A 14223-nucleotide genomic window follows, 5' to 3' on the forward strand; every position below is an offset into this window, starting at 1 on the left:
AGCTGCCATTTCGTTTGTTTGTGAGCGGAATACAGTCCAAGGCAAGGCCGAGACCAGAACTCGGGCCTCTTTGGCGAAGCCAGGCGAGACCAGCAGCCGTCGCAGGAGCCTCCCGATGTCCCGTGCCACTATTCGGAGCTGGTGCAAGTACATATTAGGTAACAACTAGGTAGTTTCAGACGAAAAAAAAGATTTTACAAGGCAAACAGTATCACTGCTACTGCTATTAGCAGTGAAAAAAAAAAGACGCAGATAATTGCAGTTTCTCGGTGAGTGGTCGGGGTTGGGTGGGATGCGGGCTGTGAAGCAGAGTCGCACAGAACAGGGAAAAGGAGCAGAGCCAAGAGAAATGGAAGAGACAAACGGGCCGAGACACGGCAGGAATGGCGATTCACATAAAATATGCTTATTTTTATACGTCAGAAGATCAGCGAGAGCTTGGCAGTTCTTTCTCTTTCTCTGGCTTTGTGTCAGCCGAGATGATCGGAGGAAGGAAGGAGTGGTGAACAAGTGCTGCGGCGGCGCAGACGCAAGGAAGGAGCTTTGGCCGACGCGCGCTTTGTGCCTCCTCGGATAGACATTGTCAGAGAGTTGAATCGCGCCAAGGTGCCACGGTATGGAGCGACCTCAGGTCAAGAGAAATTAGCAGGGCTTCACTGGGGCAGCCTCTCCCATTGTCATCCTTGTTTATGTATTCGTCCTCAATAAATCCTCAATAAAGTCGCTCCTTTTCTTCCCACGCTCTCAGTCGCCTAGATAAAGCTCCTCTGCTGTTCTAATTTTGGTCTTTGACCTGACCACCACAAAGAGAAACATCTGCAACATCTGTCCAAGACAAAGCAAAAGAAGCTGTAAGTGCGCCCCCCAGACTTTTTGGTGGTCTCGGGATCATGAGACATTCTTTTCTTTTCTTTTTTTTTTTTTTGCCTCCCTTGAAAGCAGCTAACCATGGAATAATAAAAGTCGAACAAAGCCCGCCCACTTTCTCTCTCTCCCTACGGCAAACCAAACCGACACACCCAAGAAAACAAACAAACAAACCACCAAAACCATGAAGACCTTTTCTCTGGCCGTCGTTTCCATGCTGCTGCTGGGCGCCACTGCCTACCGCCCTCCTGTGCGCGGGCCCAAGCCGCCCATCCAGGACGCCTGCTGCTGCTGCGACATCTCGATCAACGCAATCTCCTGCGACAGGAACATCACGGCCAGCGACTGCTTCTGCGCCGCCGTCGTCTGCCCCCCTGGCGCGCCAACCGTCTGGCACGGCGAGCCGGCGCCGCGACCCACCGCACCCACCCAGCAATTCTATCCGGTGCCCGACGAACCCGCCGCGTATTAAGAGGGGCCGGAAATGGACTGCGGCTCTGGCTTCTCCCGGGATCTGATACAACTTTACGTTGATCTGGACATTGTGAGACAAGACACGGGAGAAGCAGCGGAGGAATCATGGCAGTTTTTCTGGGGCAGGGCGATGCGCTGAGAGTTGTGCGGTGGGCTGGTGGAGAAACATAGAGTATCGGGTGTGCTTAGGAGACATTGCTCAGTTGTAGAGGCTGTCAGCTAGCTTATACTTGAAATATTTACGTCCAAATTGTTACTTGATGCAATGTCAATAGACCCGGTCTGATGCCCATGGATGTTTTGCCTTTCTTAACGTATCATTAAATTCCAGGTTATTCATATCTCGAGCAATGAAGCTCGTTTGCTGCTCCCACTATTACGTGGCCCTAGTCAGGTCTACTCGTAAAATTCGCTGTATTGCGCTTCTCCCACCACTTACACATGCTCCTCTTCCCCCTTCTTCACCAACACCTGCCCTCACTCCATGACCAAGACATTCCTGAACCGCGGCTTGCCAGCTTCCAAGCTCTTGATCGCCTTTTCGACATCGCGGAATGCATACTTCTCAATCATGCACTTCACGCCGTGCGTCAAGGCAAACTGAATGGCCTCCTCGCTGTCCAGCGCATGGCCGCTCGCCCAGCCCTGCACGCTGGCGCCCTTCATGATGAGCGTCACGGTGTTGACGTCGATGTTGCCGACGGGCGCGAGGCTCAGAATCTTGCCGTTCGGGGCGAGGCCGTCCGCCAGCGCGCCAACCACCTTGGGGTTGGGCGCCGTCTGGACGATGATGGAGGCGCCGCCGAGCTTGGCCAGTTCGGCGGCGGAGTCGGCGTTGGAGGTGTTGATGTAGTGGTGCGCGCCGAGCTTGGTGGCAAAGGCGGCCTTGTCGTCGCCGTGGGACAGCACCGCGACCTCGTAGCCCATCTTGCTGGCGAACTGCACGGCCAGGTGGCCCAGGCCGCCGAGCCCCTGGACGGCGACGAGGCGGCCCTGCTCAACCCGCTGCTTGCGGATGCCGTTGAAGACGGTGACGCCCGCGCACAGCAGAGGCGCCGCCTGCGCAGGCTCCATCTCGCCGGGGATGCGCACGACGGCCTCGGCGCGCAGCAGCACATACTCAGCATAGCCGCCATCCCGCGAGACGCCGTTGATGACCTCGTCCCTGCAGTACTGGAAGTCGCCGCGCTGGCACTCCCTGCACACGCCGTCGTGCCCGCCGTGCCACGGCCCGCCCACGCGCTGGCCCACGGAGAGGTTGTGGACGTCGGCGCCGAGCTCGACAATGTCGCCGACGATTTCGTGGCCCGGCGTGCGCGGGAAGACGTCGCCAAAGTGGCCCTGGCCGACCTCCACGTCGGACCAGCAGACGCCGCAGGCGAGGACCTTGACGAGGACCTGGTAGGCGGAAGGGTGCTTCAGGGGCACATCTTGGATGGTGAAGCCCGAGTTTGGCGCCGTGAGGACGACGGCTTTGTAGGTTTGGGGGAGGGAGGGTGTCATTTTGGTTCAGCAACTGTGTAATATGTCTATTTGCTTTAACGTTTTGATGGAAAGTGCTGACAGGCGTATACAAATTACGCAACTTCAGCAGCTCTAGTGAGGTCTTGTATGAAATGGAGGAGCTTTGGAAGAGCTTTGAGAGACGGAGAAGTTTGGAGCTATCACCAATTGGAGGCTTCAGAATTAGAGGAATCTTGTAAACGTTATATACTTCCAGACAAGAGTGAAGCTCCTCATTCTATGGACTAAGATCGATATTTCCTCATACCAGCTAATACCTCTTATCAGCTCATAGCAATTAGCCCATCTCAATCCGGGCAATTGCTGATGATGGCAAACTAAACAAAGTAGTGCGCTACGGTGAAGTCAGTGTGACTTCATCAGTGGGGGGAATGAAATATGGAAAGAGTCCAAAGTTTATGGGAAAGCTGAAAACTACTTCCGCCCGATCTGCCTGGAGTCGGCGTTCGGGGTTAGGATTGGAACGATACCAGGACCGGAACGTAGCATTTGCTCTGCCATTGTTCCGTATCTGCTGCAAGATAACATGCCTGGGTTTCGACTGTATTGGTGGAATATCCAGATGAGGGCTGTAATTCAAAAAGGATAAAGCAGTCATTGTCAGCTATAGTTTCCTTTCCCCCTGAAGCTAAACATTCATGTAATGGGATATATGATTACTTCAACGAGATTCGCAAGAAGATCCAGCCATCACCACCTCATTTCTAGACCAGAGACCGTGATTGAATCAAGGTCCTGCTTTCCAGTGATATAGAGCTCCCTAGGGTATGAATGGCAGTTTCTTATCATTTCATATTACCGAATCAAATTGAAATCACTGCATCAGCAACTATGACTTTGTATTTGCCCAGTTGACCTTGCAATTTCCTGTCTTGATGTCATCTATATAAGTGGCAACGTCAAGAGCGGCGTGAATCAAAGAGCCCAATTAGAACAGCACGCCCTTGATTTTCTCACAATGTATCTCGCATAAGCTTCACACTCATTCAAAATTAATCGAACAACTTCACTACCCCTCATCCTGTCATATATCTCCTCGTAAAGTACAGATCAAATCACCCAAAATCAACCCTATTTGCCTGTGCTCCAGGGTAGCAATAGAACCGTCCAGTGTAGGTGCATCAGCTACCGGCGGGGCAACCTCTTCCGGCTAATCCTCGCTCCTCGCCCTCCAGCCCAGCCAATCACCGTCCTCCCATTTCCGACATCACGGGGCAAAAGAGGCGAATCAATCAGTCTAACCTCCAGGTATCCCCAAACTCCAAACTTCCAGCCTCGCCCCAGCTCTTCCTAAGCCGCGGCTCTCCCGAATCTTCCTCCCAGAACTCGTTCATTGAGGTGTTTATCCCCACCTCTACCTCCGAGTCTCTGTTTTTTCTCCTCCACACATAGCAATCATGCTTCCGGCCACGCGATCTGCGGCCTCAATGGCCCTCCGAGGTGCGTTAAATTTTCAAAGACGACGTCGAATACACCGATTCGCTCTCTCAGCCATTCAGGACTCGGAGTAGCTAACGCCAATTCCAATCATCTCACAGTCAAACCTGCCTCTGCGCTGATGCCCTTCCGAGCCGCCGCCGCCTTCACAACAACATCCCAAAAGGATGCCACCTCGTTGACCCCCCACTCGCCCAGCTTCGGCAAGATTCGCAAGGAAGTCCCCCTCCCCAGCGAAGAGGGCACCAAGGGCGTCATCCAATACGCGCTGTACGTAAACCTTCGACATCCATTCGACCTTGGGTTGCACAATATATATAAAAGAGAGAAACGAGAGGAAAAACCTTAGCTCACAAATCTAACGATAAATCTTTACAGCACCTCCCTCGACATCATCGCCAACTGGGCCCGCCAATCCTCCCTCTGGCCCATGACCTTTGGTCTCGCCTGCTGCGCCGTCGAAATGATGCACCTCTCCACCCCGCGATACGACCAGGATCGTCTCGGAATCATTTTCCGTGCCTCCCCCCGTCAGTCCGACGTCATGATCGTGGCCGGCACCCTCACCAACAAGATGGCCCCGGCCCTGCGCCAGGTCTACGATCAGATGCCCGAACCCCGATGGGTCATCTCCATGGGCAGCTGCGCCAACGGCGGCGGCTACTACCACTACAGCTACAGCGTCGTCCGCGGCTGCGACCGCATCGTCCCCGTCGACATCTACGTCCCCGGATGCCCGCCCACCAGCGAGGCCCTCATGTACGGAATCTTCCAGCTGCAGAGGAAGATGCGCAACACCAAGATTAGCCGAATGTGGTACAGGCGGTAAATGTTGGAGAGAGTGAGGGTGGAGAGATTGAAGGTGCAATATATGCAAGGAAGACGGGAAAAGGAAAAAGATGGGGGGTTAAATTGGCATTATGTGATTTTGAACGGATACGGAGAATACTGAAGAGTATGGAGATGAAAATCACTTTTCCAAAAGGGGCATGGATATTCAAACCATGGGAAATGACGGAATTGTCTAGGCAAAAAGTTCCGAGTTAAACCCCAGACGCAGGAAGAAGCGGTATCATACATTGGCTCGGTATTTAATTTTTTTTTACCATGTTTTCTCAAAATCTGTGTATATATACACTCTGGGCTGCCATGAGGTTAGAGGTGTTAGTGTAGAGTATCTGCCCAAAGAAATACCGTACCAATACTAAGAGCTGATTAAAGAAAGTAGGCTGGGTGCCTCGTGTGAGCTGGAAAAGATATACCTATACTGCCGTAGCAGAATAGCAGTTTGATCAATTTCACTTTATTACAACAATCAAGAGTAAGCCAAACTGTATTATTCCAACGAGGAAATGCGAGAGAGAAAAAGTCAAAATTCCATTCCATGCCTGCTTTACTATATCTTGCAATACCCTTCAGCTATTAACTTCATCTTTGCGCTCTCCAGCATTCGCAAACGCAACACCGCCAGTTAATGGATGCATCTGGTCATCGAAGAATTCGAATGGAATGCCAAAAACTGGATAACTCATCTGTCGGCCAACACAGCCAGCAGAGTACCACTTTGTACAACCCGTTTCGCATGGCCATGCACGTATTCTCGTTCCATAGCCCGCCTCTTTTTCACATTTGACATCATATAGCATCTCTCCTCGTCATCCCCGCATGCTTCTTTTTGCTGATGCCTCAAGGCGGCGCTGCAAGCCATTCTATCTCAACGCGTCACATCTTGCCTGATAACAATAAAATCCGCCAGCGCCAAACCAAAGCCTACCATGTCTGTCTGCTGACTCTTCAACCAAAGCATATATACCCAAATGAGGAAACCAAAAATCAAAATAACGATCAATGAGGGGACATAAAGGGATTTTTTGTTGTTGGAAAGCAAAGGCTACGAAAACATCGTAGAAAGCTGTGTGATGCGAGTATATCCTATACCAACCCGCAGTCTATTCTTGGCCAAAGCCCATAGTCTCCTCAACGGCGATGGTGAGCTTTTGTTGTAGCGTTTCCAATGTTTTATATGCGGGTAAATCAATACGGTTAAAGCTATATTTGTAATTAGCTTTCTTTTTCTTCCACGATTTTCAGCGTCAAGAAATAGTCAAAACTTACCAAGTGTGTGCCTTGGGTAAATTAGCCAAGTCACCGGCCTTTTCGATTGTAAATCTTCTGGGACCATCGCTGCCCTGAAGATCTTTGAATCCGTTGACCGGGATTCTGGAGGTACCGGTGGTGAATTGCAACAAACGCGACTTCTGCTCGCCGTCCCAGGATCGCACTGTTGCCCAGAAGTTCTGGATAACTTCGTCCGATTCAGTGTAGCCTCGGTAGTCGGTGTGCTTCTTCCAGTCATCCACGTCAATCTCGGCAATACCACCAATGAGCAACTCCAGCTCACGCTCATCAAATACATTGATGAGATCGTGGGGAATCAGCTCTTGGAAACCCTCCTTGAAAGCTTGGAACTGCTCGGCGATACGCTTCTCAATACGCCATTTGACCATAAGGTCCACATACTCCTTCTTGTTCTCATTTGTCACTTCAATATCACGGCCGCCGGGAATCAGATCTTCAGTGGTCAAGACACCAAAGCGCTCATCTTCCGTGGAGAATGTTTGTTCCAGGATTCCTCCTGAAATATCATTGTCCAGCATCCACTGCAATGATCGGTGGAAGTCGGCGTCGACTCCTTCCATGTCTGCCAACGTGACTCCCTTGCCCAAGATCATCTTGTAGAGAGCCCCAATGAAGAAGGCATCCAAAAATCGGCGGTGGAAGATGGCCATGCCGACTACACGGCCAATGAATTTGAAATAGTTGAGATGTTCTGGGTTGATACCAGAGTGAGGGTTAATTTGGAGGGTATAATTATCATGCGCTGAGTACTCGAATAGACAGTAGAAAGGGTTGAACATTTCGTGCGAAAGGAGGAAGAAGAATTCTCGGGACAAGCCACCGTAATCAAGGCCGTCTTCTCCGTCGAATTTGATCATGAGACGCTTCTTCAGGTCTGTAGCAGACTGGCGAGTAATCTCGGCAAAGGAGTCCTCGAAAATGTGTGATCGTCGGACCTTGATATGGCATTGTCCGCTGAGAATGCGCATTGCAGGCTGAGAGCGGAAGTAAATAAGCTTCCGTCTGAAGTCTCGCTTGTATTGGGGTACATTCTGATCCAGAGAAGAAGGAAGACGCGGGTCATCCCAGGTGGTGGTCTTGGTGTTGTGGTCCACAAAGTAGACTCGGGCAGTGTTCGTGAGGCGCATCTCCCAGCCGCTAGGCAAGGGACCAAGCTGAGAAACGGGTTGTTGCTGGATTTGACCGTTGGTGTTGTTCTGGCCGTACATGCGGATGAATTGCTGTCGGCGGGGATCGACCCAGGTCGTGGTGCGAGTGTTGTGATCGACAAAGTATGGTCGTCCTTCAGGAGTCCAGCGCTGTTCCCAGCCCGGAGGGAGCTCACCGGAGCCAGGGCTAGTGGCGCCGGTGTGCATCATGGCCGTGTGGTTGCCGTTGGGAGCAGCATTGGGAGCAGCGCCGCCGACGGGGCTACCAGAACCAGAGCCCTGCTGCTGAAGGGTTGGCGAACTGGTGCCAGTTCTGTCTTCGGGCAAAGTTCGGTTTTGGTGTCTCTGGCGCTCGACCTGGGTAACAGCCTCTCGTTCGTTGCGGACTTCAGCGGCGGTTCCGTTGGCTGTCGGTCGGTTCCAGCTGGTGGTTCGGGTGTTGTGGTCTACATAATAGGTGCGGCCCAGATTATCTTCTCTGCGTTCCCAGCCTGCGGGCAAGCGGCCTTGGGCGTCTTCGAACGGGCTCAGCTGGCTGTTGGGGCGAGTAGAGCCATTGACACTCGCAGAGGCAGGCGCAGCACTGACGCTGGCCGGATGGGTGGTGAGGTTCGGCTGGGAGCCGAGCGCGTTGCCGTTGGGGCCAGACATGGCCGAACTTGGTCGTTCACCAGCCGGAGCAGATAGCGTCGACAGGTTGGAGCCACTGGGTGCTCCGAGTGTGGGTCGGTTCGATGATGATGCTTGGCCGGCGCGAATGGGAGTACTGAGGTTGCAAGACAGGTTGAGGATGAGCTTGCCGTGCACAACGAGGTTATCAGTCGATTTCTTGAGATCCCTGGTAATCATTTGATCTGGTAAGTGCCAAGCGTTAGCGAGCTACTAGTAGTTGGGCAAGAAAATAAAGGGGGCAGGGCGGCCTGAGACATACCGTCTGCCTCGGGTCCGACTTCAGGAATCAAGTCGCCGATTCGGATATTGATAACGCCAAGGAAACCCTGGTCCTTCTTCTTGAACTTCTTCTGGTCAAACACCTGGACGGCGAGGATGCTGCCCTCATCAACCCGGCTGCAGAATTCAATATTTAGCATATAAACAGCCTTATCAAGGTTGAAAGGAATGGCCGTACAAATCAAAGCTCTCGTTCCAATACGGGTTGAGCGTCTTCTTGCTCACCGTCGTCGTCTTGGTCTGTTCTCCGTTGATGGTCGCGACGGCAAAGGGGTCGGGAAAGCCTAGTGTTGTTATCGTTTAGCTGGCAGTCGGAAGACGTGGAGCCATGACGCGAAGGAGCAGACTGGGAGAAAGAGAGAGATACGTACGGAAGACATCTCGCTTATACAAGCCATCTGCGGCGATGACTATGACGACAAATGTTAATAACCCAAAAACCTTCCGAGACAGGAGTGGCTTGCACGGGAATCGCACTTGTTATACGCAGATTGGGTCGACTGTAAGCCATACGTTAGACGAGAATTCTATTATAAATGACCGAGCGACCTATTGCCAGAGAGGCCGGAGGGGAAAAAAATGGCACGAGCGTGAATCTTACCCAGCATCGTTGTTTCGGTTCGCCATCTTGACGAGATGGTTTGTGTGTATGCAGCGCTCCAGGCACGGCAACACCAGGCTTGCTCAAATGCACAACTGTCAACAAATTCGACACCAGCGCAAGCCCTTTTTTTCTTCGAGATGGCGTCCAGGGGCGGACGTTTAAGGAGGAAGTCGGCGCTGTAAGTGACGCCAAGCGACGATATGCTGCGGACTGAGCAAAGTTGGGGCTGTGCAGGCCAGACTCCCCGCTCTATGGCTGGGTGGCGGGATGAAGGCACGTGACAAGGCCTGCGCTCTGGCCGACGGCGACGGTTGCGAGACGGAGCAGGAGGCGTGAGCAGCGTAGAATCTCACGGCAGCGCAAAAATAATGGCGGATGGGCAATGAACGGCACTGGGCGGGCTGTGACGATGATGGAGGAGATGGAATCCAGGCGTTTGCAAAGGCGGGCTGACAAGTGGAATCCCTCTGCGCACAGCTCAGGCGGCTACGGGGCGCTGGCTGATGGCCGTTTGCTGGCGATGGGAGTGGGGGGGGAGGGACGAGAAGCTGCTAGGCGGCCTCCTTTAGGGCCCTTGGGCTGTCGCTAGGGCGGTTCCTTTAGAAGGAAGAGGGCCCCGTGGCTTCTGTCAGTAACGAAGGAGTCGATGTAGATGTACTCCGGGATGTGGAGGAAAAGCGGTATGTGCTTTTATCTTACTAGTGCCAGATATAAAGCCATACATGTACTCTTGCAGTGTAGAGTAACAAGTGTGGCTTCTTGTCCTCCTGATTAGAGGCTGGTTTGAGCCCCCGGAAACAGAGACAAACAGACCTTTGGGTACCTTACCCAGAGCGCGTTTTTGCTTTTGCTTTTTTATTTTCTCTCACGCCTCAGGACGGCGGAATCCGGCAAACAGGAGCCGTCAAAAGCTTGCCGCTACGAACTAGGTTGCTCCGCAGCATCTGCCTGATTCCACTGGCCGGTGCTTCACGTACAGTGTGGCATTCGCCAGTGCTCAAGGTGTCTTGATCAATCGCAAAAGGATCAAGCGAGCACGGGGAGAGGCCTAATTCGCGCCGACAAGCAAAGGCCCACGGCAAACACGCCCTACAGGTAGTACGTGCATAACACGCCAACTCTAGGGCGCCCGACTTTATTGGCATGCTTGCGTGCGGAAGCCCGACATGCGATTCATCGCGCCGGCATAGCCTCGATAGGTAGCCTCTACTACCAGTAGTAACTAACCAGCTGCATTACTCTCGACCTCTCAAGGTGCTCCATCTGCTAGCGTAATAAACGCCGTGATGATTGACTAATACCTGTTAAATCATTTCACTCGCCTCGTCTGTCATCATTATCAACAAAGAAAAAGGGAAAGGAATCGAAAAGAGGGTAGGTAGTATTTGACATGATTACCAATAGTTTACTCCCCGGACGCAAACTTGGATCCATGGAGTGTTTAAACAAAATAGCACTGCGCCATATTATCAGCGGCTTTGTGCTATTAGCCTCTATTTCATACATCTACACATCATCAGCACGGCTCTGTTGATCACCGTGATTTCATTTAGCGCCAAGATGTTGCTATTAATGGAATACCTTTTTTCGGGGACGGGGGTGCTGGTGACCATCGTCGTCCAATCCTACGTCGGATCGGGCACTCCAAGCTTTCATGTAGCGGTATTAGTAGCAGGGGTCGACATCTAGTCTCACGAAGTTTTGACTGCGTATCTCGATCATTTATATGACAGAATGAGAAAACAAGAGGCTGTTTCAAAAGGGAAATGGAAGAAGCCATTCGACACCATGTCTGAATTTTCACAGCACTGCTTCTGTAGACCTATATTGTGAAAACGCCACTCGGAAACGCAGTTCCAAATCTGACGCGCAGGATCTGCGATGCTACTCTACTGATCAACCTCTCTATGATGCAAAATTTAGGCGTAAAAGCGAGGCCGGTTGTTGTCGATAATAGGGCGCGGAGTAGATTGGCTCAGGCATTGAATTTGTAAGACGACCCCCGTACAATATCTCCATCTGATGAGATCATTAACCATGGCAGATTTCTTAGAAATACAAACTGATTTTTGCATATGCCCGTTTCACAGCCCTGTTTGAATTATTCCAAGGATAACAAGGAAAGAAAATCAATTTTACTTCCTCATCTAACACCTGATTTGCCATCTGGCGTCAATATCAAGGCCTAAAACTCCAGATCCTTTCCCGTCTGAAAATTCAGTGTTATACACGCAATCTCATCGTCCCATACCTGATCCCGTCTTTCTTGACTTAATCCTAGCTAGATAGTAAATTTCCATCATAGTAAAGTAAACACTAGTGTCTTTGTCTTCCGTATATTTTTTTTGTGTGTTCCGATCTCTCGCCATAGCTCCTCTTATGCCACTCTGCCCTTCTCCTCAATTATACCAACCGAAATGCCGGATATCTTTTGTCAAGTGCGCGGTTAAAAAGAACCAGGGGAAAAAAATCCACCTAAACTCTCCAAAAAAAGAAAAAAGAAAAGGAGTTTGATAAATAAAAGAAAATGAAAAGAAGAAAATTCCGTTTTAATCGCGAGAAATGATAAATTTCTCTTCAGTGTCGAGACCAAAGAGACCACCCATTCTATTGCACTGGGCAGATTGCGTGTTTGGAGAAACATTTCCTTGGTCCTAGTAAGGGGCGTAACCTCGTCCACGGCCCCGGTAACCGCCACGGTAACCGCCCCGAGGAGGGAATCCTCCGCGCCCGAAACCTCCTCTTCCACCGCGGGGCCCTCCTCTTCCACGGCCGCGGCTCATGCCGGGAATGTTGGTGCGCTTGGGAGTAACTTTGATGTTGCGTCCCTTGAAGACACTCTCGTTCAGCACGAGGGCCTGGGCAACCAAGCTGGGCTCGGTAAACTCGACATAGGCGTAGCTAGAAGAATAGAAAAAAGGCACATCATTAGCTTCGAATACCCTTAATCTGACAGAAAGAAGCTCAGAAGAGCATGTGTGATGTATGCCTACCCTTTGGGCTGTCCGGTAAACTTGTCCAGGAGAATGGTAACTCGATTGATGGAGCCACAGCTTTGGAAATGCGCCTGGACTTCCTCTGGAGAGGCCGAGTAATCGACGTTGCCCACGAAAATGCTTCGAGCGTCGACAGACTCTTTGTCATCGGCGAGATCAGCCGACTGCTGCTCCAGTGTGGCCTGCATCTCACGCAGTTTCTTAGCCTCCTCTTCCATCTCTGCGACTCGGCGCTTCATCGCTTGGATCTCCTCCTAGCGGGCGGCGTGTCAGATCCATCAGGTAAAAGCTCTCATCTTGAGCGCGCGTAATGCTAAACCCACCTCTTCACTGGCCGTCATCTCGGTTTCCGGCTCGCGCTCCTCCTGAGGGATGCCTTCTGGCTTGTCTGCGTCCGACATTGTGCTTGACCGAATGAATCGACAGAGTCTCTGCTGGGATAAAACTGAGGCGGGAAAAGATTAGAATCAGCACAAGTCGCAATTGAGAAAACGAAGTTTCTGGTGACAACAACAGAACAAAGGCCCAATGGAGCGGATATGGCAGGGGGGAAAAAAAGCTCGGATGCGCCCCCTTGCGCAGATTGGGGAATAACGTTTTGAACTGAGCCTGAAGCGCGACCGCCTCAGGTTTCACGTTGGGCAAACTAATTGGAAAGTCAAGAGCTACCGACCTGGATTGAATGGCTGCAGCGATATCGGACGCGACAGCAAGATATGTCTGCAATGGAAAACGAAGGGATGATTCTGCAGGGCAAAAAGCAAGCAAAAAAGAAATTCGTGATGGACAATCGTCACTTGAGCCTCGAGACGCCGCGACGCAGACCCGAAGTTTGCCCGCCCGCAAGGCTGCTGTCCGCGGTCCGCTAAGCCCAAGTCACTGCCCTAGCAAGGTGCATATGCTGTTGCGGAGAGCGACCTACATGAATGCTACCGTACGGGCATTAGCTCACTGTAGTGCTTCGCAGCCACTGGCTGCATATCGCTAGCACGGCTAAAGCTGTCTGGGGGGGCCTTGAAGCTGCCCCTCCTCCAGCAGCTTCAGGCTTCATGAGGACGGAAATCGGCATGTTGCTGTTGACGAGCGTCTCCAGCTGGGATCTCAAGTAGCCGACAAGCGCCCCTCTCAATGCTCTCGCATTAATGCGCAAATGCGTTCCTTTCGACATTAGTACAAAGTACCAGCTGACGTCTTAGCGCTTCACATATGTGCTCCCTCCCTTCTGAGACTTTATATAACCGCCCTGAGCCTTTTCCTTGTAGTTAATGCAGACATGCGCCGTACGTGATACTTACTACTGACCATCAACCATCGGCTTTGCTCCTACTGTCGGCTGGCTTATAAAACTTCAGACATGGCAGAACGCTCGTCCACCCCGCTGCTCCAATCTTACCATGGCGACGACAGCGATGAAGCGCCCGTATGGCATAGGCGCTCACGGGATTCATCTTTCTCCAGACATTTGCGACGATGCCGCCGGACAAGTCAGCGCTTCTTGGAATCTCGCACAAAGCACTTCGCCGTCATGGGCATCGTCGCGCTGGATGTAGCTGCGCTGCTCGCAAACATCTTTATCCAGCTGATTGCCTGCGAGATGGATGAAAAGGACGAGCCCTGGGTGGAAGACGTAACTGAAGGTCTGGAAATTGCAGGCCTAGTCTTCAGCAGCATTTTCCTCCTTGAGCTCGTTGCATGCTTGTTTGCTTTTGGTCCACGGTAGGTTTTGTTTTTCCTTTTTTTCCTGCGCTGTTTTGGATTTTTTTCTTGCTTTTCTAACTCGTCTGGCGCGTAATAAAGCTTCCTTGCCTCTTGGTTTCATCTATTTGATTCGGCAGTCATTATTGCTAGTTTCGTGATAGACATATTTTCCAGAGGTCTAACCGAATCTATCGGCTCTTTGATTGTTGTCCTTCGTCTATGGAGGCTGGCAAAGATCTCCGAAGAGGTGGTGCTCGGTGCTACAGAGAGGATGGAGATTCTGGAACAGCAGCTAGAGGACCTCGAAGCTGAAAACAGCAGACTACGATCCCAACTGGGCACCGAGTCTTCCAATCATTCGATAAATGAGTAAACATCATATGAG

General features: G+C 51.6%; 6 protein-coding genes across 6 annotated transcripts; 3 read left to right on the top strand and 3 right to left on the bottom strand.

Moving 5' to 3' along the window:
* Nucleotides 1-1051: 1051 nt before the first annotated feature.
* Nucleotides 1052-1339, top strand: TrAtP1_004715 (uncharacterized protein; the record flags this gene model as incomplete). Its single annotated transcript, XM_014083259.1, has 1 exon — nt 1052-1339. The coding sequence occupies one exon, from the start codon at nt 1052-1054 to the stop codon at nt 1337-1339; it is 288 nt and encodes a 95-aa protein (XP_013938734.1).
* A 479-nt stretch (nt 1340-1818) lies between these two features.
* TrAtP1_004716 (uncharacterized protein) lies at nt 1819-2844 on the bottom strand (the record flags this gene model as incomplete). The annotated part of the gene is made up of 1 exon (XM_014083520.2): nt 1819-2844. The coding sequence occupies one exon, from the start codon at nt 2842-2844 to the stop codon at nt 1819-1821; it is 1026 nt and encodes a 341-aa protein (XP_013938995.2).
* A 1238-nt stretch (nt 2845-4082) lies between these two features.
* TrAtP1_004717 (uncharacterized protein) lies at nt 4083-5519 on the top strand. Its single transcript, XM_014084161.2, has 3 exons — nt 4083-4305; nt 4404-4572; nt 4681-5519. The coding sequence occupies exons 1-3, from the start codon at nt 4263-4265 to the stop codon at nt 5129-5131; spliced, it is 663 nt and encodes a 220-aa protein (XP_013939636.1). The 5' UTR covers nt 4083-4262; the 3' UTR covers nt 5132-5519.
* A 732-nt stretch (nt 5520-6251) lies between these two features.
* TrAtP1_004718 (uncharacterized protein) lies at nt 6252-9167 on the bottom strand (the record flags this gene model as incomplete). Its single annotated transcript, XM_014084162.2, has 7 exons — nt 6252-6351; nt 6418-8443; nt 8521-8657; nt 8719-8824; nt 8912-8950; nt 9018-9040; nt 9142-9167. The coding sequence occupies 7 exons, from the start codon at nt 9165-9167 to the stop codon at nt 6252-6254; spliced, it is 2457 nt and encodes an 818-aa protein (XP_013939637.1).
* A 2021-nt stretch (nt 9168-11188) lies between these two features.
* TrAtP1_004719 (uncharacterized protein) lies at nt 11189-12965 on the bottom strand. Its single transcript, XM_014084164.3, has 4 exons — nt 12814-12965; nt 12464-12585; nt 12138-12394; nt 11189-12045 (listed from the first exon to the last, which is right to left on the bottom strand). The coding sequence occupies exons 2-4, from the start codon at nt 12539-12541 to the stop codon at nt 11799-11801; spliced, it is 582 nt and encodes a 193-aa protein (XP_013939639.2). The 5' UTR covers nt 12542-12585; nt 12814-12965; the 3' UTR covers nt 11189-11798.
* A 234-nt stretch (nt 12966-13199) lies between these two features.
* On the top strand, nt 13200-14223 carry TrAtP1_004720 (uncharacterized protein). The gene is made up of 2 exons (XM_014084165.2): nt 13200-13856; nt 13938-14223. Exons 1-2 carry the CDS (start codon nt 13495-13497, stop codon nt 14209-14211), a joined length of 636 nt encoding a protein of 211 aa, XP_013939640.2. The 5' UTR covers nt 13200-13494; the 3' UTR covers nt 14212-14223.

The sequence above is a fragment of the Trichoderma atroviride genome, chromosome 2, assembly GCF_020647795.1.
Source record: "Trichoderma atroviride chromosome 2, complete sequence".
Taxonomy (NCBI): domain Eukaryota; kingdom Fungi; phylum Ascomycota; class Sordariomycetes; order Hypocreales; family Hypocreaceae; genus Trichoderma; species Trichoderma atroviride.

Coding starts and splice junctions, on each gene's coding strand:
- TrAtP1_004719 (XM_014084164.3), bottom strand. CDS start 12,541: ATGTCGGACGCAGACAAGCCAGAAGGCATCCCTCAGGAGGAGCGCGAG. Junction 12,395..12,463: donor AGATGACGGCCAGTGAAGAG/GTGGGTTTAGCA, acceptor GCCGCCCGCTAG/GAGGAGATCCAAGCGATGAA. Junction 12,046..12,137: donor TTTACCGGACAGCCCAAAGG/GTAGGCATACAT, acceptor CTATTCTTCTAG/CTACGCCTATGTCGAGTTTA.
- TrAtP1_004717 (XM_014084161.2), top strand. CDS start 4,263: ATGCTTCCGGCCACGCGATCTGCGGCCTCAATGGCCCTCCGAG. Junction 4,306..4,403: donor GGCCTCAATGGCCCTCCGAG/GTGCGTTAAATT, acceptor ATCATCTCACAG/TCAAACCTGCCTCTGCGCTG. Junction 4,573..4,680: donor GGCGTCATCCAATACGCGCT/GTACGTAAACCT, acceptor AAATCTTTACAG/CACCTCCCTCGACATCATCG.
- TrAtP1_004720 (XM_014084165.2), top strand. CDS start 13,495: ATGGCAGAACGCTCGTCCACCCCGCTGCTCCAATCTTACCATGGCGAC. Junction 13,857..13,937: donor TTGTTTGCTTTTGGTCCACG/GTAGGTTTTGTT, acceptor CGCGTAATAAAG/CTTCCTTGCCTCTTGGTTTC.